This window comes from Centruroides vittatus, unplaced genomic scaffold (genome assembly GCF_030686945.1).
Source record: "Centruroides vittatus isolate TY-2023 unplaced genomic scaffold, ASM3068694v2 contig_926, whole genome shotgun sequence".
NCBI lineage: Eukaryota > Metazoa > Arthropoda > Arachnida > Scorpiones > Buthidae > Centruroides > Centruroides vittatus.
The window spans coordinates 1,578,135-1,604,102 of NW_027122612.1; the positions used below are offsets into that span (position 1 = coordinate 1,578,135).

General features: G+C 28.6%; 1 protein-coding gene across 1 annotated transcript in view; it reads left to right on the plus strand.

Annotated features, from left to right (window-relative positions):
- Positions 1-4,322: 4,322 nt before the first annotated feature.
- Positions 4,323-25,968, plus strand: part of LOC136984705 (E3 ubiquitin-protein ligase Siah1-like) — a 51,911-nt gene continuing 30,265 nt past the window's right edge. Inside the window, exons 1-4 of the mRNA XM_067281801.1 lie at positions 4,323-4,498; positions 4,567-4,638; positions 17,740-17,813; positions 21,762-21,932. Of these exons, the coding sequence (XP_067137902.1) occupies positions 17,756-17,813; positions 21,762-21,932 (229 nt within the window). The 5' untranslated portion in view covers positions 4,323-4,498; positions 4,567-4,638; positions 17,740-17,755. The remainder of the gene's footprint in view (positions 4,499-4,566; positions 4,639-17,739; positions 17,814-21,761; positions 21,933-25,968) is intronic.

Sequence of the window (25,968 nt, forward strand, 5' to 3'; positions counted from 1 at the left end):
TGCAATCGTATATCATAATTTGTAAATAACTCTATAGCTACAATTAATGTAATTAGTTTATAATGTCATAAAATTATGTACAGGGAGGCCCTTGAAGTTTTATCCACTACTGATTATACTCAATTCAATTCAATTATATTCAAATTAAATTGAATTGAATAAAATACTGATTATACTATCTGAAGTAATGAAAATGAAAAGTTTTCAAATGATCTATCTGAATTTTGAGATTTTATTGCTTGTTAATGCATAGAATATGAGTGCACTGTTCCTTGTTTGATACTGTTCAAATCTTTGAACAGCTAGCTTCGTTAGCTTTAACTAGGCACTTTAGCTCTGTTCCTTGAAACAATGATCTTAACTAAATTAAAATACACAATTAATTCTTTTTCAGCTGTTATAAACCATTTTCAGCAATATAAAATTATATATAAATTTTATTAAGAATTTTAAATTAGAATTACATTTAAATGAGTGTTTACTCATCAAACCCAATAATAAGAGATGGCGCCTAATGCCTACCTCAAGTGCCAAATTTATTTATAATCTTTAATCATTTATATTATTTAGAATTGCATTTTTAAAATGAAAAAAATAATAATAGAAATCCATAAAAATAATTATTTAGCTTATTTTCAAACAATAATTAATTTTGATAGAGATATTCTATTTTGTTATTACAGTTAAAATTCTTTGTAATGAAATGGTAATCATGACCTGATTGGTGTAATGTATTTTAGTATGGCTTTGAAAATTACATAATGAATTACTCTATAAATAATATTTACAACAAACAGATTTTATAGATAAAAGAGTATATATAAAATATTATAATGAGTACTTGTCAGATCAGATTTTATCATCAATATCAACATTTGATGACTAACATAGATGATGCTTTTTAAACAAGTGAACATTTTTTAAAAAGTGATGATGTAAGTGGCCATCATCACATGAATGTGAGGGTAGCGAAGAAGAAAATGACATTAATGCATCTGAAATTCTATCGCCAACCAAAATTGTCAAGTGCATAAGGAAGATATGACATTACTTACTAAACATAGGACTGTGCAAAAAGATATAAATGATGACTCCTTAAGTATACAAGCAACTGTGACAAAAGATGTTCTGTAGAAACACAAACTAACTTCAATTATGTCATAAATTACTTTACACTTCAACCGATGTAAAGTATGATGCATATTTGTATAATTTTTTCACACCATATATTTTATATTCTGTAACTGATTAGTTAATAAATATTCAATATTTTCAAATTTCAGTACAGTATGTGAATCATCCCAATCAATTTTTGCTTTACATTTTAGAATGAATATCCCTTAAAATGTAACAAAAATATAAGAAACTGTTTTAATACATCCCTTGAATTTCATTATATTGAATTTTAGTGTATCATTATCCATATTTTTATTTGAAATTCACTAGCAAACTACTAATGATACTAACAAGAATGAAATTGGTCACGTTTAGAATAAAACTAACACAGTTAAAATTTTATTTAGTTGATAATATTTAAGGTTAACTAAAGTTTCTAATGCTTCATTTTTCATAAAGTTTCATAACATTTTTATTTTCTGTATTAGTTAAATTACAAACATGGTAAAAATCGAAATTACTGTGAATTTTAATAATCTGTTGTTAATTAGTTTACTGTATTAAAATTTATAATTAAAATGTCAATAGTTTATGTAATGGCAATTACACAAGTTATCAGCCCATAAAATAATAATTAACAAGTATTTCATTACTAAATAAAAGATATTTTGTATACAAAAATCACTTACGTGATTGAAAAACTATTATTATTGTAATTATTAAAGATTTAGGTAGAGAATTGCCGAATTTTGTTGAACTTTGTAATGAGAAATGAGAACCAATGAAAATAGTACTATGGTAATCTACTAAGTCATATATTACATGATTTTAAAATACTGATGTAATTTCTCTATCTTATAATAATTTAGGCGGACAGTTAGCGGAGCCTCTTCTATTTGGCTTACAGAATTGCCTTTCTTCTGAAAATTTGATTAATCGAGTTTGATAAAACTGCCATTTTCCATTAATTGCAATGAGGAATACAAAATTGTAATAAAAAATGGGAGGTTCGTTTTCGAGATAAGTAAGATCAAAGTGACAATGTCTACGCTCCCTGCCGCGATTGAGCGCTCCTAAGAGAATTTAAGAGGCCCCAAAAATAGCATTGCTCTCGTCTAAGGGAAAATAGGTGCCAAAAACGAACAAAACAATCGGCGTCAATTGTTGTGTTCTTGGATAGCCTCTCCGTGCCCAGCCAGGGCAAGGATCTCTTCTCTTTCCAGTTCTGCCTCAATTCTATCGCGATACGACTAAGTCGCGCCATATCTTAGAAATATATTATATTTATTTTTTCTTGTATATAATATATTTAAAAAGCGCGAGCGCATACACACACGTGTATTTGTACAGGTATGCGTGTACAAATGTTCTTGCGTGCGTAAGTACGTTCTCGTGTGTGTGTGTACTTATTAGTTCTAAAAATTGTTTCTTATACTAAATCATATTTATTTACTCATATACCGCAAGATACATAAAGAAAAAAATAATTTTATATTTAATTTTTGTATCGTGCTTTCTTATTTTTATTTAATTTTTCTTTTCTATTCTTATTTTCGAATAATTAATCAATTCAAATTTTGCTTACTGCATTCATATAATTACAAAAATAAAATTAAATGTATAAAAGTAAATGTTTATATAAAACATAGAACACTTAAACATCAATACGTTTCTTTACTTTTAGTTTGTAATAATAACAACCTTTGTAATATGTTTTATAAAAGCGTACGATTTAGGATGACGAAGGAAATAGACATAACGAGCATTTATTTATTGTGAAATCGTCTCATTGTCGGGCTGCAACTTTTTTGGTCACAATGCACTTTAGTGTTTTGCCCCTGTACATCATACTTTTCCTGTTAGCAACGAAGTCATGGCGTCATGTATCTAATTCCGTTCGGGAGAACGTTTTTGAATTGAAATAACCTGACTTCCGGCTTAAAGCGGGAGTTCTTATATAGTTAATCGGGGCCTCCTGTCCCTAAGTTTTCCATATCTAATCTTGATTTTCATCTATCTAACACCGTTCTCGAGATTAAGAGACGACAGCGGAAATTTATAAGTCGAATTTTTTTAAATTACAGCCCAATTATGATTAAATGGTCACAATCATAGGCGTTTGCAAAACATTTTTCAGGGGGCAAAACTTGGAAACAAAAAATTGTCAATAAATTTTTATTTAATTATTTATTTTGGAGGTACTTTTTCACGGGTAAATTATACACAGTATTGAACACAGTATTGGATCAATATAAAAAGATTGCATTGATGCTGTTAAATTTTGGTGGTTAAGAGAGGGTGGTCATGTATCATATCTCGAGTGAGGTCGGACCTTGAAGATGTTATTCATTATTAGCATTTACAATTTCTTAGGAAACTCATCTCTACCCTTAAAATTAAGCTTTTCGCCATCGATAATAATTAAAAATACAAAAAGTTTTTTTAATAACAAAATCTCATAACAGCTGAGAAAGTTATGCAACTCGTTGCTGGAAAGAAAAAGATGAAAGAATCTCTGTGAGATTGGAAGAGAAGAATCGCTTACTTCGTGGATGAAGATATAATACGTTTTTGCTTTATTGTTACATATTTTTATTTGTTATAATAAAACCTTACGATATTTAACCACCGGATCAAATACGGTTGCACAGTATAAACCGCAAAAACAACTTTCATGGATATGACTTCCGTCAACGGCGGGTGGCCAAGCAGTGAAGGTGACAACCAACCGCTCTATGGGACCTGTAACGTATCCGGACGGATAGGAAAATGAATTTTAGGTGTAGTCCATCCGGATATGTCGAATCCAACCCTCGCTTTCTCGTCGTTCCATTGTGGGCTTGGCCGATCACATAATGGGCTTCTAAAACGACCCTCTTAGTGTCCGAGGGACGGAAAGAGTTTTTTTTTAAAAAAAGTGTGAGTTCTGTCAAAATAATCATCGTGAATTATTTAGACTAAGACATATTTAAGTAACTTTTAAGGATTAAATTTTTCAAATCAATAATAAAACTTTGCATTGTTAATATATTATAATCGATTTCACATAATACAATGGATAACATTATAAAATATTTATAAATTAAAAAAAAAATATATTAAATATTTTCTTTTAAAAGTAATTTTATATTTTATTCTAATTAAATTCCCGATTTAAAAAAAATACAAAAAAATTAATAATAAAAAAAAAGAATTGATAACGATGAAGAAAAATTCCACGAAGGGTCGCCATCTGTTATTAGAGGAAGCTATTAGTGTGATGTAGGTTTATCGAAGTTCACTCGACGAAGATATGAGATATAATCTAAAACAAATGTAGTTGGTTTTATATGCGAGATCGGAATTACGATTGTTCGATTGTTATTGAAATAAACTGTTAGAGGTATGGTTCGGTCTTTCCATCGAAATTGTCTAATTTACTTAATTATTAAGTCTGTTTATATTTTACAGGATGATACAGAAATTACTTAAGGATAATTACTTGTATACTTTTTATCATAAATTTGGATTAATCATGAGAGAGTAAGTCTAAATTCTTCAAATTATAATTGTGTATTATACAGAATTGTTATAAAGTTATAATTTGCATTATTATTTTTTTCCTCTCTAGTTTTAAAATTGATAAAAGTTTAATTTTATGTAGTTATATCTTTAAAATAAATTTTTACTGAAAGTAAGTAATGCAATCACTTCAGTGACTCTTTAAATGTCTATAGGACAAAAATAATATGATGTAGTAAATATTCAAGTAATTTAAATGTAAAAGTATACTATGACATTTGATTACAGTTGGATGATAGTTTATTGCTATATAATTAATCCAGGTTTTTTTTTTTTTTTCAACTAAATTCTATAGTTTTCATTATCCATTTATAATCTGAGTAGCGTGATTCGGAGTGTATTGTGTTGTAGAATTTAAAAATATCGTTTTGAATAGTCTAGTGATTATGATGATTAAATTTTTATTGAAATAATGAAAGGAACTATGCTTTAAACACAAACTGCATCTGCTTAATTAGATTATGAATATCTGGAAATAAATGAACATTTATATAAGTTAGATGCATATAGCCATTTTAAACTAATATTTTTTTAATGTAATCTTGAAAATTTCAAGAATATCCTTACAACAATACTGATGTAATTTAGTAATAAATAGTAAAAACTACACCTAAACATAAAAAAATGAATATATTTAACTGGCAAATGAACTGGCAAATAATGAATATATTTAAACAAAACAAACATTTCTTTTTGTTTTAAAAGGTCATCTTTGGGCTAGAAGAAATGCAAATAGAAATGAATATTGTATTGTTTATTTGTTATTTACTAGGTTTTTGGTGTTTAGATGCATTAATTTCAAGAATATGTTATTTTATGAATTGATTGATATATGATAATAATCATTTCTCAAATTATTGCAAATACTATAATTAAGTTTCAATTGCTATCATAAATTTAAATAAACATTTCTTAAAATTCTATACAATAGGCTTTCTTTGTTTCTTCTATTAATATTAAAAGTTTTGATCCTGCTGTATGAATTAGAGTTACGATATTTTTCACAATGGCCACGTTTCTTTATGCAGTTAGAGTATAGCAAAAATGACATCACAAGCAGCTATCGCTACACGTCGCTGCATCGTAGTTTAGAAATGCTTTCTGCTCGAGCAAAACGTGGATGCCTTATTCTATCCTTTAATTCCAGTTACAGCTGAAAGTAGTGCTTTAGTTAAAGAATTACAATATTTAAATAAAGAGATATAAAGAATCGAGCATTTCTCTCTCCGAAAAGTTGAACGAAGTAAAGAGATAGGAGATGTATAATTATATTTAAAATATAGTATTTTCTTATTCTTTAGATAACTTTCATAGTCATTTTATAAAATTTAATTCTTAATCTTTACATAATATTTTTATCAACAGTCACTTTGACTTTTTCTATTTTTACAGCATAATATCGTATTATAAACAAGCATCCATTTTGCTTTACATGCATAGCAGAAATAAAAGCTGCTTTATCTTTGCTGCAGCAATCTCTTGCAGCAAACATTTAGAAAAGGTTTGCTACATTGCAACGCTGCATTTAGAAACGGGTTTCAGAGTGTTCACTATAAAGTGCTTCTCAAGCGCTGCATAAAGAAATGCGTCCTACTTGATTGGAATAAAATTTTTTTTCTGCTTTGTTGATTAGAGATTGTAAATTGGTAAATTTACAATCTCTAATCAACTTTTTTATTATCAGTAAATGATAACTTTTTAAGACATTGCCAGTTTACTGATAATTTTTAAATTTCAAATACAAAAGTTAGCACATTAGTAATTGGTCATAGAGCACTGAAGACTGTTTAGATCTTTAAAATGTATTCAATGTATGTCCAATTGAATTTCTGTTTTTTTCTGTATTGAAAAGATAGTTTTGTCACCTAAAAATTATAGTATGCTATAATTTTTTAGTTTCTGTAAATAAAAATTGGCCAATGCAAGCACTCACATTCAAATAAGTGTATTCCATTTTGTTACTTGACTAAAATTGTTATTGTGCTCTAGGTGTTACAGGTTAAGAAACAAATTGCCAAACTATCCAGCATATGCTGTAATATGATATTTTAAAAATTATAAAGAAACTATGAAGTAATTTAAAAGATGAAGAATGTAAGCGTAAGCTACTTTATGGTTTTGAGGGTCAAATGCCTATAAACACCACCAGAGGGTCTAGTGAGTTGTGACGTCAGCTACATCAAGAAAGTCTCATTTTTCTTCCTCTCTGTTGACCCATGAGGATGCATCGATCGAGATCCAACAGCTTCTACCTAATAAAGACTAGAGTGCCTGATGAACATACCCAACAGTTTACATAAAAACATTTGACATTTCTGTCTTAAATAAAAATATAAATACAGGTATCCCTTGCTTAATGCAGAAAATTAAATGCAGCAATTCCTTTATATATGTGACAGAAGATTTAATTAACACGTCTTTAACAGTTGTCTTTACTTAACATTGATATCAAATTTGATTAATGCAATTTTGATATATGCAGTAGCATTAATCAATGGATACCTGTACACATAAAAGTGTATACAAATAAATATTTTGCTTCAAAAATTATTAGGTATATATCTATTTTTTTACTGAATTTGCCAGTAAAAAATATAAAATTACCAGTGTATTTATTGATACCTATTTTATATGATTACTGATAAACTGGTAAACCAATTTTCTATTAATGCAATTTCTATTATTGATAGCTCTTTAAATTAAATAAATGTGTGTGTATAAGGTCTATATAAAATATATATGTGATTGTTAATTTATATTAAAACTTAGAAATTACATTTTATCATTTTTCATACTTAAAAAGATAATTTTATGCTAAAATCATCTGAAATTAAAAAATTGAGCAATTATATTTGTTTTTCTCTACCTGTATAATTATGCATATGTCAGTATCTTGCCTTATTGTGAAACTATTGTAAACACTTTTAGTTTTAATATTTTAAATTTGATGATTTTCTTATTTTTTTATTGTTACTTTTTTATTAAAGTGAAATGATTGATGGATTACATTGAGCTATATTACTAATACTATTATTAATTAAATGGTAAATAATTTGGCACTAGAGGTAGGTATTAGGTGTCATCTCTTGCTAAATTTAATAATTATAATTAAATTAATGTTTTAATAATTAATTTAGAAGGTTCTGGAAGAAAAGAACCAGCCTGCAGCAGGACTCAAACCATCAACTCCCACTTACCAATTCAGACCAATTCTTCCAGAACCTTCTAAATTAATTATTAAAACATTAATTTAATTATAATTATTAAATTTAGCAAGAGATGGCACGTAATACCTATCTCTAGTGCCAAATTACTTACCATTTAATTAATAATAGTATTAGTAATATAGCCCAATATAATTCTGAAATTGTTTGGCTTTAATATATAGCTATCAGGGTTATATAAGTCTGTTTTTGAATCATAAATTTTTTATAACTGCTGATCTACTTTGAAAAAACTTTTAAGATAAAATTCATAATAAAAGGAAAGGGAATTTACTATTGACTAATTTCATCATTTGTAGCATGACATTGAGTAGAATTAGAATGAACTCTTAATATCAATAATATCATGTTTTAATAATTTTAAATGATATATTTTAATCCTCGTTCTATTATTAGATTTATCAAAATCAATTTCTGTATAAAATCAATTAAATATGACATTCTTTCCTTTAACATTTAGAGAATGTCAACATATTATTCTGTTATATATATACTTATACATATCCTTAATTTTTAATGCTATTCTTCTCACTGCAGTTTTTATAGTCAGTTTTATTTAAGAATTTAGACAATCTTGAAAATCAAATAGCCTAAACTATAAATAAGTCATTTATTTATAAACTGACCCTGGTGTTCATCTTTAGAATATCTATAAAAATCATAATTTAATGCTAATAGGAAATTTTATTATAAGAGAGAAATTTCACATAAAATCTTCCTAAACTTTCACTTAAGCAAAAGAATGTTTTTGTTTTGTAAAAATATAAGAAAAGCCTTTAATATGAATTCTAATTTAGCCTATTCCTAACTGTTTAAAGTTTTTTCATTCAGACCTAAATTCTAATAATTGAAAATTGACAAAATTCAGTCATATTCATTGATTAAATAAAAGAATGTTTATATATTAGTTAAATAAAACTTGTTGTTTTCATTCTTTTTTTTTGCCGAGAATCTATAATGAAATCATTTTACGGCTGTGGTTGTAATCATTTTTCCTTTTACTGATTACATACTTTAGGAAGTAGCTTGTATTTTGACACAACTTGCTGGAATGATATTTTAAAATTTTAACTTATGTACCTTTTTACTTTTTATAAATATTTCTAAAGATATATATACAGCCATCCCAGAATATTTAGCTGTAATAAATGATTGCTTCTACATTTAAGACTGTTTGACTTTGAATGTTTAACTTGTGAATTCCTTCCTATTAAAGTTTCTGATATTATTCCTGTGCAAGTAAGATCTGCAATACGCTATGATTTTTATGCCTGTTAGTATATTACAGCTTTGTTTCCATTGAAAAATTTCAAACAACATGGCTGCTCCACTGTTGAATTGCACCATGGAAGAGCAAAGAAGTGTTCCTGGCTCTGTTATATATAACAGAGGAAAAGTATGATAATTTTGGTTAAAAGATGCCCCCCAAGATTTTTACATTTTTGGACTCTGGACCTTGAAATGTCCAGAAATACAAAAAATTTGGAGGTTTTTTTCTGTGTGTGAGGGGGGTACAATTTTATTCATTCTCTTTGAAGCTTAATAACTCCTGTGTCTTTTGTTGAAAATTTCTGAAATTTTGCAGGGAAGTTTGTGTATTAGGAGGATTGATGCTATTAAATTTTGATGGTTAAAGGTTGGAGGGGTGGGGAGAAAAAGGTGGTGTCATGTGTCATATCTCAAGTAGGGTCAGATGTAATGATGATTTTACTTGTTATTAGCATTTATAATTTTTATGAAACTCATCCCTATCTTCAAAATTAAGCTTTTTGCCATTTTATAATAAATAAAAATATAAAAAAATTTTTAATAATATATCATATAACAACAGATGGTTTAAACATTTAAATATTTTAAAATGTTGTTGGGAAAGTTAAGTATCTTGTTGCTCGATTTTTTTTATGGTCAGAGAGAGTAAAATCTGAAATCTGTAGAATGAAGGTTTAGTATGGATGCAGTCATTTGAGTTAGGGAAAAGTGGCTATGAATGGGTAGAAAGATTTAAAAACAGAAAACAAATTGTCAGTGATGAACATTGGAATGAGAGGCCAGTTTGCATATGTTGCTCTATGTTGGTGCACTTTCTGGAAAAGGGTCAAACTGTGACTAATGCTTGATACAGTGACATGCTGGTGAAGAAGTTGAAATCCACAATACGATTGAAACGTTGGGAATTTCTCTCAAAAGAAGTTTTGCTGCATTACAATGCCTGGTCCCACACGGCTATACATACAGTGGATATGCTAAGTGATCTGGAATTTGCGGTGATGAAACATGCAAAATATAGTCTGGACCTGGCATCGTATTCATTTGTTGGAGTTTTAAAAGAACGCTTGAGAAGTCAAAAGTTTGCTGATTGTGCCAAGATAATACAGGCAGTACAAATTTGTTTAAAAGCCACACTAAAAAACTTTTTCCTTGATGGCATGTGGAAGCTTGTAGACTGATGAATTAAGTTCATTGTGAAGCAGGGTAACTATGTCAAAAAAATAAGGCATAAACAATTCTTTTAAGTAACCTTGTAAAAGCATTATTATAGAATTCCTGTTATTAAATGACTTTCCCTCATAGTTTATTTATTTATTTTACATTTAATCTGAACAGTAGATTTCCACCCCCAAATAACACAATTTACCCAAAATACAATAAAATACAATTAAAAATAACAAATAAAATTAACAAAGTAAAAAATTCTTTTAGTGAGTTCAGTGTTTGAACTTTAATTTTTGTGATTTATCATTGCACTTATGTTTATATATTTAATATTTATGCAATGTGCAGGATACTTTTTTAGACTGAATATTTATCTAAATTACATTTAATTGTTACATGTTTCCATTGATTAAGTTATTTATTTTCAAACTAAAATTTACCTGCATATTTTTATTTGGTTTTAAAAATTAAATTTATAATGGAAAAAGTACTGGTATAAAACACAAAATCCAAGATTAATAAAAACTATAGAATACAGTAAAACTTGTCTACAATAGAAAGCTATTTAAATGGATAAAGTTCTTTGGAATAGACCAATTTTCTATGTTAAGAAAAATTTGCAAAATCAGAAAAAATATTTGATACTGTGTGATTCCAGTTTACACAGGTTTTACTGTATTATATTTGTAATTAATTGATACATATGTAATAAAAATTAAATCATCTTATTCCATAATTTCAAGTGGTGTGTAGAATTAGGCACTTGATTAAATTGTAGATAACAAATATATTTACCAGTAATTAAGTTGAATAAGTAGGACAGATGTTCTATAATTGCTTTAATATTAAAGTTTATCTATTGATAATCTGTAAATGATAAATTGATAAAATATTAATCTATTTCTAAATTCTGATTTAGATGAAATGATAAAAGAATTTCCTTTGTATTTTATTTACTGAAAATTGTGTTTGTTTTTTAAAATAATAATTAATTTTGGAAAACTTGAGGTTTTATGAAAAGAAATCAGAAGTTATAACATTCCTAATAAAACAAATCTTAAGCATTCTTAGTTTCAACCTTGTTTGATTCAGTAAATTAAGATTGCTTTTATAGTAGTGACTGCAATTTACATCTACTCAGTATATTACAATTTGATATACTGAACTCTCTCTCTTTCTTTCAGTTTGAGATGAAATAATTGATACAAGTGACATTTGACATTTATGAGAACAAATATTTTAATCAGAGTGCATCAAAATTGAAATTCTTATATACTATGATTAGATACATAGAGTAAGTATGTCTAGAGGGTTTACTCTCCATTCACCTAATGGTAATTTCATTTGTGATGTTTTCTCTAAACCAGCCAATCAGCGTCTTTCTGCCAAGCGTTGCGTTATTGTGCGCTGTCATCATAACGTTTGATGTATTATACGTGACTTCTAACAAATCGCTTGACTATACGATTATTATTAATTCTTAACAATTTCATTTAATTACTTTTGATAAATAGTATAACCTTAAAAATGAATTGAGGAATTTTTCTAAACATATTTTATCACAGTGATAGCAAACTTTATGTATTTTTTAAAATCTTCAAAATTTCGTATGGAATAAATCAATTATTTAGTGCATTACAAATAAAAATTTAAAAAATAATCAGTTTTCTATATGTATTAATTTCTTAGAACGTTTGTACAAAACTAATTTTTATTTAAAATATGAAATGAAATGTCACGATGGATCATGATCAGGTATAATCAATTATTTATAGACTGTTTTTAATGTTTCTTTATTAACAACATAAACCTGATTAAGTTACATTGTACTTTTAAAAACAGCAATAATAATAGTACTAATACTATTGTTAATACTATTGTTAACAATACTAATATACTAATACTAGTTAATACTATTGTTAACTTTGTTAACAATAGTATTAACTATTTCTATACCAAACTAAATATAGTTCAGCTAATATTACTCTTACACTTGACACTTGATATTCTATCCTTTGTCTTTTGCAATTCGTCGTCTTCTATCTTGAAAGTTGAAACCAAGAATGAATTTTCAGGTGTAAACCAAAACCACATGTACCCCATAAAGGTTAAATCATATGATTCAGGACTTGCATGTGATCTTTATGTAATATCTAGCAGTTCTGACTAATTCAGTTAGCCGCCAATAGGGTCACTAATGTTTACAAAATTTTTTTGTGTTTTCTGAATGAACCTTCTAGCTATACTTGCTCTATGATTAGATATGTTGAATGTTGCCATCAACAGTTTTATAGCTTATTAAGCTATAAAAGTGCTAAGTATACAAACAATAGATTGCCAGTAGGTGACTGAACATTTCAAGTCTCAGCTTTGTAGTTCCTTGAGCTTTAGATGAAGCTCCATACGTTTCCTCACACAAGTGTCTCACTTTAGCTCGGGGATGTCTTCACTGTTCGTTTACCTCAGTTTTCCCAAGTTCTGGCTTCCGTCTTCATCCAAGATTCAAAGTAAAGTGAGTTCTCCTCTATTCAAGCCCCTCGAATATTTCCTTTATTCGAATATATATAATATAATATAAAATTATAAAAATAAGTTAAGAGTTGTATCAGATACATTGACATATTCATTTATAACATAAAAGGTCATAATGTAAAAAATGTTTAACTGATTTCGAGTTTTCTGCATTTTGTTAGAAGTATGACATGTGGGACAAGGATAGATGATAAAAAGGCATTAATAAGCATGAATCATTACAGGTTGTTGTTGTAGGAACTCTTAGTTTTAGCCAAAAGTTATGAATAAATTCGTTTAAAATATTTAAAACATAAAATATGATCAAAATATTTGATTCATTCTTTAAAATCACTCAATCTAAGCCGGACTCTAACGGCTTCAGCATTGTTGGTATATGGCAAATTACTGAATTTATTTATTATAAAGTAGGTTTGGAAGCTATTTCTCTGCATCAACATGCAAAACATTACAAAGTTTCCTCTGTAAGTAAAGCCTCTAAATAAAGATCATCTCTGCTGTAAAATTGTTATTTTCTGATGGTGTACGAAGAGACAACGAAAGAGGACACTTTTACAGTTCATCCAATAAAAATTTTATAAATAAAATTTTTAAAGTTAATATTATTCTAATTGGATCATGTTTGAAATCTGTAGCATTTATTTTCTACCTTGTAGAATCAATTTTATTGTTTATAAAGAGAATTCAACAATGATAATTATAAATGCTTACAAATATACTTGTATCTCTCCTCATTGATGTTAAGTGAGAACTTTCTGTACAATAGATAAAGTATGCGATATGAATGGTCTTTGAGATACTACTAGAATCTGATTTTTGATTGTTGATTACATGTTTAACTGTTAAAAATACCATGGATGTTAAAAGAATTATAACATGAACAACTACTGGAAGAACTATCTTTGCAATTTTCCATTATCAAAGAGGATTTATTAAAGTATTATGCTGGATTAGCTATGAGGTCTGTCTGGAAAGTCCAAGAACATTGCAAATAGAAGTTGTTTGCATTTACCTAGAAATCAGTTGGTTTTGTTGCTTTCAAATCAGTCCCTTTCTGAGTCTATGAACCAAATCCACTGTTTCTATCATGAAAAGACCTTTCTGAAACCCTTCTTGCACAGCTCTGCTGACAAATATTTCTTAGTGGTGTCAATGGATTTAAAACAGTAACTTTTGAGAGCAGATTTTAATTTGGGAAACAAAAATAAGTATGCTGTTCACCGGTCTAAGCCCCAACAAATTGAGAAACAAATGGTGTTGAGTTCTTGGCCAAAAATTCTGTTATCAACAGTGATGTATGGATAGGTGCATTGTCTTGATGCTGTTCTCTCCAAGCAGTCAGTCTTTTCTTCCTCACTGCTTCATAAAGACTTTTCATAACCTCCAGATAGTATTCACGATAAAGGATAGTTTCTGAATTGAAAAAAAACAGTGAGTAAGACCTTTACGTTTGACTGAACTTGTCATGCCTTTTCGTGTCACAGTGAAGATTTTCCTACCCACTCTGATGACTGAATTTTTTTCCGAGTCATACCGGTCGACTCATGTCTCATCCCCAGTGATGATGTTTCTCATGGATTTTTCATCAGACCTAGCCTGTTCCAGAAGCTCTTCATTCACACTCACTGAAAGAAAATTGCAAAGCACAATCAACGTGTGTTTACACAAATGAAAGTAACACAACAAACAAAGAATAAAGTGCTTTTGGCAGATAGTATACAAAACTTGCTGCTAGAGAGCTGTGCAAGCTGCATTCAGATTCAATTATCAGTTGGTGTGTAATTAAAAAATCTTGAAAACTTTCCTGACAGACCTTACAGTAAATATGTACTCATTTCAGAATTAATTAATTAAGAAATTAATAACTTATTAAATATAATTTATAAATTTAATGCATCTTAAATAAATTTTATATAGACATCTTTTATAAAAATTTTATATAGAAAAAAAATTATATATATAACTGAAGTATTGATTAGATTAAAAACTATAAAATTTGTCAATAATATCAATTTTTTTACTCAAGAATATTCAATATAAAATATCAAAATTTTACATAAAAAAATTAGTAGTAGAACACATTGAAAATAAAAATTATTATTTATTAAATTATAAATGTTTTAAATTAGAATCCATATGATTTTATTTATTGTTTATTCACAGTTGAACTTAACATAAATCACAGCTATTTTTCTTATTGGAAAAAGGATGAATTGCAGTTTCATAAAATAATAAAAAGCTTTTAAATTTTTTAAGTTGAGAGAATAAATTACATTAATTTTGTATAATACAGTAGAGCATTGATTATCCGACCCCCGATTAACCGACTTATCAGTTAACCGACCGCCTTCTAGTCGGCAAATTCAAATGTCCGCTAGTGATGTGGCGCTACAATATTTGGTTATGTCTTGGCTACTTTAATATTATTTTTGTTAAATTTTTGCATGTTTTAGCTGGCAGCACTGGCTCAACCATGAAAGGGAAGCTAGTATTTAAACCAGGCCTAATACACTATACTAATAATGTATTTTTTCATACTTTTCGGTTATCCGACTTTTCAGTTATCTGACCAACCCCAGTCCCTAATTAAGTCGGATAATCAATGCTCTACTGTAGTAGTATTTTAATGTTATTTTTCATTAAAAATTAGTAATTTGGATTTTTGTTTATTTAAAACAAAAATATATTGTCTTATATTTGTTGTAGATGAGATTTTATTTACTTTTTAGGATGTGTTAAATATTAAAACAGCTTTAAATATTTAATATTAAAGTTTTTCAAAATATTTATACAGGTATACCTCGACTTACGTCCCTCTCGAGTTACGTCGTTCCCGATTTTACGTCGTTTGTCAAAAAAGTATATGGAAAAATAAAAATCAAGTTTAAGTCATTTTATTCGACTTTAAATCCGTCCGCCACAAACATTGAAGTCGTAATATCACTAGAAAAGCGTTAAAAGTACATAAAATCATATTAAAATATGTATATTTACAGTAAATGTTAATATAATCATCATAAATCCTAGAGAACGAAACATGAAAACATCTGTGTTCCTGTGTTGTCGTCTTATTTAGCGGTCTTTAAGTGCTCATTATTGGCGTTTCCTCCATTATTGGCGTTTAGTTATGACGTAAGTCAAAACTACGACTTACGTCGTACCTACACAAGTAAATTTGACTTATGTTGCCTCTCTTGGAACCAATTATCGACGTAAGTCGAGGTATACCTGTATAACCAAATATAAAAAGTCAACTAATCAAACTTACTAGAACAACAAATAAAACAAATACATTTTCCGATTTGATTTTATAACTTTTTATATTTCTTAAATATAGTGTTAAATAATTTTGTAGTTTATTTGATATAATTAATACAGTACAAATTAAGCTGACAAATCATTAAAGATTCAAAAAGACAATTTTCTTGTAATGGGTTAATGAACTATTGCAAAAGCAAAAGCACAAATTATATTGGATGAATTATTATTAATAAATCTTCAACTTATAATTTTTTAATTGTTTTCACATACCCTTTTTATGACTTTTTGATAAATTTATTTTATTTGTGATATATGTGTAATTTATATATACATATATGCAAACACCATACCAGGATGATTATGATTAAGCTGGCTGAGTGATACAAAAGGAGCATGGGTTTTAAGTTCCACTCCAGATTGATTGGATTTTTTTTCTGAAATATTCTAAATTATAAAATAAAATTAATGTTATTATTAATATTAGTACAAGATGGTGGCCTAACCATCTATCTTTAGTCCAGATTTTTTTAATTATAATCATAATATAAAGTCTTCACAGCATGGAGAGCGAGTGCACTATGAACATATCAGAAAAAAGCACAGACAGATAAAAGATAGGTGCTAGTCGGTGCCAGTATATAATCACTTGTTCATTTATCTATTTCTTTATTATTAATTTTTATTTTTACTTTTATTTTTATATGTATAGTTAGTGTATGTGTATATTTGTACGTTATCAGTATGTAGATTCTATTTATCTATTTACGGACTTGCACAATAGGCATTGAGAAAACTTTTAAAGTTAAAAAATGTTTCATAATCAGTTTCGTTTGTCTTAAATCGAAAAATTGTTCAATCCTGATGAAGGTCAATTAATTGATTGAAAACGTTAGATTACTTTAATAAAATAGACTGCATGTTAAAGGTCGGTAAAGTGTAGTTATTTTTCGTAAGTACAGTTTGAAAAGAATTCTATTTCTTTTTACGTGTAGCAAATGGACAAAATAATCATATAAATTTAGAATACCTTATATCAGAATTAATAGTTTTTTTTCAGTTTGTTCTAGTTACATTTTAGTAATGCTAAATTTACAAATGTAAAATTATATTAAATAAAATACAGATTAATGGAAGAAAAAGTAGCCCTGGTCTGGTCTGAATCTCTGGTACTGATGTATTACATGGAATGAACAAACTGCATCAGTTAAGTGGAACATTGTGTTGAGTGAACATTGGTGTCCCATATTGTGCAAATTCATAAATAATACAGGAACTAGGATCAACATCAACCATGTAATCACCATCATCAACATCACTATGTTACATTGGATGTTCCCATATATGATTCAATGTGGTTCTTAAATGTCATTCAATATGCACAGCTGTTTACAGATGCAACAGGTAACCACCTTCAGCATCTATGATGCTGATACCAGCAGTTGGTATCACTTAATTATCTAAGTTATAGACCAGTAATCAATGTTGTTAGTTAATATCATTTTTAGTACATTTACCCTATATATAACCATTTGTGTAACAACTTTATTGAATAAATTAACAATACTCAAAGTAGTTTATTATATAATACATATACATATATTTTTATTATTAGTTATATTTAGAGAAAGATGGCAAGTCGTCAAGTTCAATCATGTACAAAAGGAAGAGGACACTTGACAAATACAGGTAGTCAAAATTATTTTTGTTGCTTTGTTATAATTTCAGTTAATGACAATACTGATCCAAACTAATTATTGTGCAGGGTTGTTTTAGTTAATGGAATCTTATATAAAAAACAAGTAAAAAAGGATTACAGACATATTTGATATGTTTTTAAAAAGTAATTCATTATTATTATTATTATTATATTATGTTGGGTTAAGTGAGATATACTCGGTTAACACCGGTGGCTGTGTACTATGCCGGACCAAAGTCAAGGCATAGTAACCAAAACAGAAATTAAAGAAGTGTATCAGTGTGTGTGTCTGTATTCAGGAATTTTCTCACAATATGACATGTATTCAATATAGTGGCCTTCTGTAGTGTGATGTATGTGTTTCTATTCAATTGTAATGTGCCCAGGCTTTTGTGTAGTGTGTGTGGTATGATACCTGTAGAGGAGAGAACAACAGGTACAATAAGCACCCCATCCATCCTCCACAGACGCCTTATTTCCTGGGCGAGTTCTGTGTACTTGCTAATTTTTTCAGTGCATGCGTTTTGTATATTGTGAGTGTTTGGATGGATATGTCTATAATGTATGTGATTTTATTGTGTTTGTCAATGAGTGTGATGTCTGGTTTGTTGTGGTAAATTGTTTTATCTGTGATTATGGCTCTGTCGTAGTACATTTTGTGCGTGTTGTTTTCCAATACTGTCTGTGGAATGTATTTGTAGTATGGTTCGTGGATGTCTACTAATTTGTGTTTCTTTGCAAGCTCTTGGTGTATTATATTTGCTACTTGATTATGTCTGTGTAAATAATCTGTCTGTGCCAAGAGCTTGCAACCAGAGGTGATGTGTTGTATAGTTTCTGGCATGATGTGACATTTTCTGCATGTGTCATTTGTGAGTGTTGCATCTTTGAGTATGTGTTTTCTGTAGTTTTTAGTATTATGACCTGATTATTATTATTATTATTAATTTTTGTTCAGACAACTATCAGAAAAATAAACAAAATTGGTTTGGATGAGCATGAGTGTACTGTTTTTAAAAAAATAATATATTATTATAAAAAGTAAGATGTTTTAATAATAATCTCTTTTATTATTTTAAAAATTTAAGTTAAAAAGTTGTGCTAATAAAATGATTATTGATCTAATTTTGTTAATATTATATTAGATTGCATTATCACTAATTCACTGGCTATTGGGTATTAGAACTGAGTAGGTAATTATAGCAATGATTTTTATAGCATAAAATATCTTATAGAAAAATTATTAAAATGTAATAAAATTTTAAAAAATACATTGTTAACAAGCAATTATTTATTTTGACATTGTAACAATGCCAGACTGCAATTTTTAATCATATTTTTTAATTACAGTAGAGCATCGTTTATCCAACTTAATTGGGGACTGGGGTTGGTCGAATAACTGAAAAGTCGGATAACCGAAAAGTATGAAAAAATACATTATTAGTATAGTGTATTAGGCCTGGTTTAAATACTAGCTTCCCTTTCATGGGCAAGCCAGTGCTGCCAGCTAAAACATGCTAAACTTTAACAAAAATAATATTAAAGTAGCCAAGACATAACCAAATATTGTAGTGCCACATCACTAGCGGACATTTGAATTTGCCGACTAGAATGTGGTCGGTTAACCGATAAGTCGGTTAATCGGGGGTCGGATAATTGATGCTCTACTGTAATTTCATTTAAAATATATACTCTCCTCCTCAAATTAGTAGGGTCTTGCCCCTGTATATCATATTTTTTCTTTAACAATAGAGTTGTACTGGTCATCTATCTAACACCTTTCAGGGTTAGATAGATAAGTTTTGAATTGAAATAACAAGATTTCTGGTTTGCATCGGATGTTCATATATAGTTAATCAGGGCCTCTCACTCCTTAGGTTTTCATATCTGGTCTGTCTCACTTTTCATCTATCTAACTTCATTCTCAAGATTAAAGAAAGACAGACAACGGTGAAAATTTATAGGTCTACAATTTTTTCAAACTGCAGCCCAATAATGGAACAGAAATTGCATTAATGAAAGAATATTTACTTTCAAACTTCCAAACACTAACTAAAGTTTCTATATGAATGCTTTTCAGATAGATTCTGTGTTCTTTAATTATGTTGACCTGGAGATTTAGCTTAGTTTTTACTCAACACTGAATGAACTCAACATAATTCATTCAGTGTTGAGTAAAAACTTTCCTCCATAATCTGTATATATATTAAAAGCAAAATGTTCTGTCACTGCCATACACAAATAATGTAAATTTAAAAATTAATTTGATTTACAATTTGAAAATTTCAAAACAAATTTCAAACAGTTTTTAAACACATTTTAATTTTCATTTGATTTTATTTTAATTTTAGCTTTGGTTACAGTGTAAAGGCCAGAGTTTTAATTATTTTTTTATTTTTAGTATTAATTTAGTTTTCATTTTTATTATTATCTTTAATAATAATTTGTTTATTTATTATTAATTTTTTAAATTTTGCTGCATTTTTTGAACCTGTAATTACAATTCTTTTAGTTAATTGCAACACTTTTTCCCTTGATGACACACCTATAGAAATTGTTTTAGTGTTGTATTGCACAAAAGATAATCAAATTTAAATTTTTTAGTAATTTCATTAATCTTTGTTTTATAAATTTGTCTGTTTTTAAAAATTTTAAAGTTTAATTTTAAGCAAGTTAACGTTAATTGAACTATCAGGCTACCTAATTTAAATAAACACAAAATATACTTTTGTCACTAAAAATGACTTTTTTCCATTGTTTGGGTGTAAAACACGTACTTTTTGATCCAGGTTAATCATTTTTTTCTTTTGAACTTTTCTCAGATGAGTTTTTTTGTGCTTTGGTTGCTTTATAACCTTTCTCCGTCAAGTAATTGTAAACTGTTGTTTTTGAAATGGGTTTTCCAATCACAGATTCAATTGTTGTGACATCTGTTTCAAGTTTGCAAGTTTATTTTGTTTTACAATTTGTTTAAGTGCTGATTTTTGTCATTTCTGAAGTAAGTTTTGGATGACCATAGAGTTTTTCAACATTTAAATTTACAGTTTTATTAAATTTTGGAATTATTTTTTGTACTTTAAACTGCAAACAATTTTACTTTCCTTGCTATTTCTTGTTGCTAAGTATTTTGTTTGTGTAAATCAATAATTTTGGCTCTTTAATTCGGGCTTAATTATCATTTCTTGTTCATGGTGTTTATCCTGCTTTTGTGACAAATGCTGGATTTTAATTTACAGAAGACTATCTCTGATACAATTTACATAATTACACTAAATTACAAGCACTATTACTTATAATTTGACAATATTTACTTCATATTATTCTAAACTTTTTGAATACAATTTCAAATATTCTAAAATTTTTCAACATATTCACTTAAGTAAAAAATTTTGACTCTAACATTTTATTTTAAAATTAATATTTTTAGATGAAAATATAGCTAAATGACAAGGTTAAATATACCCTTATTTAGTTTTTTTCATAATTTTTTTTCACCTAGTTATTGTCATTCAAGCATTGACACATTGTGATGGAGTTAAATTATTCTAAACTTTTTGAATTGACTGTATTATTAATATATTGATTTGCAAAATTATAATTGCAGTCTTGAGAATGGGAAGTGACTGTTTCAAGAATTTTAATAAAAAGTATTGTGCAATTCTTAACATATATTTTTGTTTTTTATATTATTAAATGTTATAACATTTAATAATATAAATATATAATAAATATGTAAATATATAAATATAATTGTGTTTCTAAGAAGATTAAATTTCTGATTGCTTTCTTTCTCAAATCTTGCATTAAATAACATTACAATATTTGGTGGATATTTTATATTCACTGTCATAAGGAATTTTTTCACGTATTGTATGTAAAGATTTATATATTTCACTTAAGTTATGCAGTTTCCCTTAAAATTTATTTGATATTTTCAGCTTCTGGTTCATCTATAGCAGATCCTCCAACCGATTTAGCTAGTTTATTTGAGTGTCCAGTATGCTTTGACTATGTTCTTCCACCCATTCTTCAATGTCAGAATGGGCATTTAGTTTGCTCATCTTGTCGTCAAAAACTTACATGCTGTCCTACATGCAGAGGCCCAATGGGTAAGATGTTTAAAAATTTTAATTTTTTTTTTCTTGTATTACAAATACAGAAAGTTTGTTAATAATTGTTAATTTATTTACATTGTTACAAATAATTATAAAAGATTTCAATATCAATAAATAGGTAATATTATAAATCTTATTTTAATATGATGATTGTTTTGTAAATATCATATATTCATAATCCAGCAGCAAGAAATATTGTTATTAAATGGAAAAATGCTTTTGAATCTTTCTGTTCAACTTCATCTATAGGGAATAATTCATATTATTTTAGAACAAAAAATTTCAAATTTTAAAAAACAAACTTTTTTTGAATATTTAAAATTATAAAATGTACTTATGTGAGATCCCAGGCTTTAGTCTTTTTTAAAAAGAGTAGTATTTTTATAATTTCGCCAAAATAAATTTTAACAGAAAAGAAAATTTTAGAAAAAGAGAAAGGAAATAACAGATACTGACAAAGATAACATTTCTTTTCTAACACAACTTCTTCTGGAGATAGTTACTTGATGTAGGAAGTAGTGGAGAAAAATTCAGATTGGTTGTTAACAACCTCTCCATCTGATATTGCCATTTTTGGACATGTTCTGATTCAAGAAATAGACCCAAAGATATAAAAGGAGCACCAAAAGGTTAATTAAATCAACTAGTTCTGCCCAAAGAGGAGACATATGATCTTTCCTATTTACAATGTCCAGTTCAGTGGTCATTCTTCAGTCTAGTTCAGCCAACTGGTCCTTGTTCAGTCCCATTGCTATTCAACCATTCCAACCACTATGAAAGTTGTCCTTTGACCCAGTAACTGCCACCCAGAAGGAAATAGAAGACTGATAGAAATGGAGAATAAATAGAGAACTTTTGATTCAAGAGAAATAGTCGCCATTGAAGACATTGTTCAACATTGTAGGTATTTATTCATGCAAAACCTAATGCAAACTCTCGCTCTCTCTCTCTCTTGCAAATAGTAGTAATTAGTTGTTAAGATAGCTTTGAAGTAGAAATCGATACATGTGTCATTGATAAGTATGCCATTTTATTGTCAGGTGTCTTTATGTAAAGTAGAATTTATTTTAGTTTGTAAGCATAGAAAAATATGTACTTGTCACTAAACATAGTTTGTTATAGTGTAAAAGTACGACACAAAAGAAAAACATGTACACATGTTGATCAATTAAAAATTTAATTTTGCATTGGAAATAAATGGTACAAATTCTTTATAGATTCCCGCTGTTCCTCGGTGTTCGTATCGTAACCGTAATCCGCATAGTACAGTTCTGTCACAAATGCCACCCGACAATACTACTTAACTAACGCGTGTGAATTTTAATCGTACTTAAACTAATAGAAAGGGATAAAAGAAAAAAAAGGAAGTAAGAAGGATTATAGGATAGATGGGTACCCAATTTCTTGGCTGTTGTTGGACGCAGATCCTTGTCTCCACTTATAATGCTCGTATGCTCTCTCTTAAAATGACGGTTTCCTAGCATTTTCTTCCAGTGATCAGATTCTCTACTCAATCTATTCTTTTTGGCCCTATTCCACAGCGCTCGCCAATTTCTCAATCTTGAGGTTCGCAGCCACATGTCTTTCTTCATTCATGTCTCGGCCAAAGAATGTCTAGTGGAATGTCCCTTTTCCCTCCAGGCTCGTCGCCGTTTCCCCTACCTCCTGGTGGGCTATGGGTAAGTCCGAGTTCTCGGAAGCTCGAGACAATGAAACAAAGAAAATTGGAAAGAAGGATAGATTTATAGAAATAGAATATAAATTAAACTAAAAACTATACATAAATAAAGGCGTACAGCCACAATAGTATAATTTTGTTGTTGAGTGCATTTTATTCTGGATTTCCCTGTCTCTCATCTTCCCACCTCTAACCACCCACATTCTGTCTGCTTGCACGTGTTCAGAAATGCATGGGAAAAATTTTGAAGGTTTTGTGTTTCCCGATAAAAACATGGTGGTGTTTTTATATAATATGGTGTAATAGGGGTGCTTCTCAGATTTCACAATTATATAAATTTTTAACTGTGGAGTTAGTGAATTTATTAAAATTATAATTATCATAAATTTTAAGTAGTAGTTATAGTATTAGTATTAGTAGTAGTAATATTTTATTGATACAGCTTTTGCTTTTACAAAGTTGAGTAAATACAAAACTGAAAATTTACAGTAAATTTAATGATTGTACAAAAAAGTTCGATTTAAATCTTTGTGAAATATAATATTAATATAAAATTTATTTTCTAACAAAAATCATATGAAGCAAACAGATGATAATTCTTATTTTCCATTCTCAGACTACAAGAACACTCAATTTTATCTACTGGATTAATTCTTTTTTCATTCAAAAGAAAGTACTGCCTGCTGCTGCCTTGCTTAATCTGATTTGAGATGAATTGGACTTCATAGGAAATGGAGTAGAAAGGAAATTATAAACAATGTCAGAGTGAAGAAGGTAGAGTAATAAAAGTAAAAAGTTCAGAAAACAAGGTTCTGGACACAAAGTAATTAAATAAAAAATGTTAGAGAAAGATAAAAATCTTAGGGAAATGAAACAAACTTGGGATACTCTAGAGAAAGCCCAGAAACAACCTAGAAATAATTCAAAGGTGGGAGTTAGATAAATACAAATTATTTAGCAACTGATTCTCATCCTCATAGGAAATATAAGGAAGAGAGAAGAACACCTGTTAGAAAACAAAATGTCACAACAGTGGAAAATAAGGAAGGTCTAGAAGTTGAGAAGCTTTGAGACTCAGAAGAAGTTGAGGAACTAGAAATGTTAATAAAAAGGAAAAACAGAAAACGAATTAATTTCAAGAGCTCATGAAAAGATGATATGTGAGAGAACAGCAAATGGTAACATAGAATCAAGTTACACTAAAGAAAAGCCTGACCCCAGAAACCCACAATTGCAATCCCATACATATCTAGCAAGACTTTTAATGTAAATCATTTTAGCTATCCTACATATAACACTTTTAATAGGAGAATGCAGTTTCAGGAATTTGAAAAGAGAAAATTTAAGTATTATAACTAAACCAAGTATTATTGGTTATCACTTGCGATCAATTTCACAATCAGTTCCTAGTTGAGTTAAAAGATTTTTTTGTCAGTTATATTCAGGAAGCAATTGTGGGAACAAGGAAATTGTTGATATAATTATGATAACAGCAAATAACTCCAAAAACTTTCTACATGAGAGATGGGATAGAAATTATTATCTAATATAATATAGTACTAGATAAGTCATGAAAAGAGAAAGAGAGAGAGAGTATAATTAAGAAACAGTTTTTGTATAACCACCAAATAATGTCAATTAAAAAAGGAAAAAAAAAATTTGTTGGTTCTGTTGTGTGTATTGATAATATCTGATGTGTAAGTTGCAATATCTTGTGCATGCCATATCAATGAGGCAGAGTGTTAGTGAAGCCTTTCCTATGTAGATTACAGAATTGTGTTCATACTCAAAATCTGTTTGATCGATTTTGATTAAACTTTGTCATTTTCCATTAATTGCAATGAGAAATTCAAAAATATATTGGGGATCTATTTAAATGTAAAAAAAATAGAAAGTCCATGACTTCATTTTCAATATACAGAGGTATTAAAGGGACAGTGTCTGTGCTCTGATGCCACATAGGAGATTTTTTACTCCTAGGCCTAAATTCTGTTGAGCCTAGGGTCAAAAAATGCTTTGCTCTTGCCAAATAGACACAAAAAATGAACAAAATACAATAACAAAGCAATTGCCATTGATTGCTCTGTTCTTGGATTTCCTCTCCTGTGGCTGGCAGGTATTAGGATCACCTCTCTTATGGCTGGCAGGTATTAGGATCACCTCTCCCATGGCTGGCAGGTACCTGTACTGTACAAGGATCACCCCTTCCATGGCCAACAGGTACAAGGATTGCTTCTTTTGTGGAGGCAAGTGCAAAGTTCACCTGTCTGTGTCTATCAGAAACAAGTATCGCCTCTTCTGTGCCTAACAATTGCAGAGATTGCATAAAATAAATAACCATTCAAACTTCAG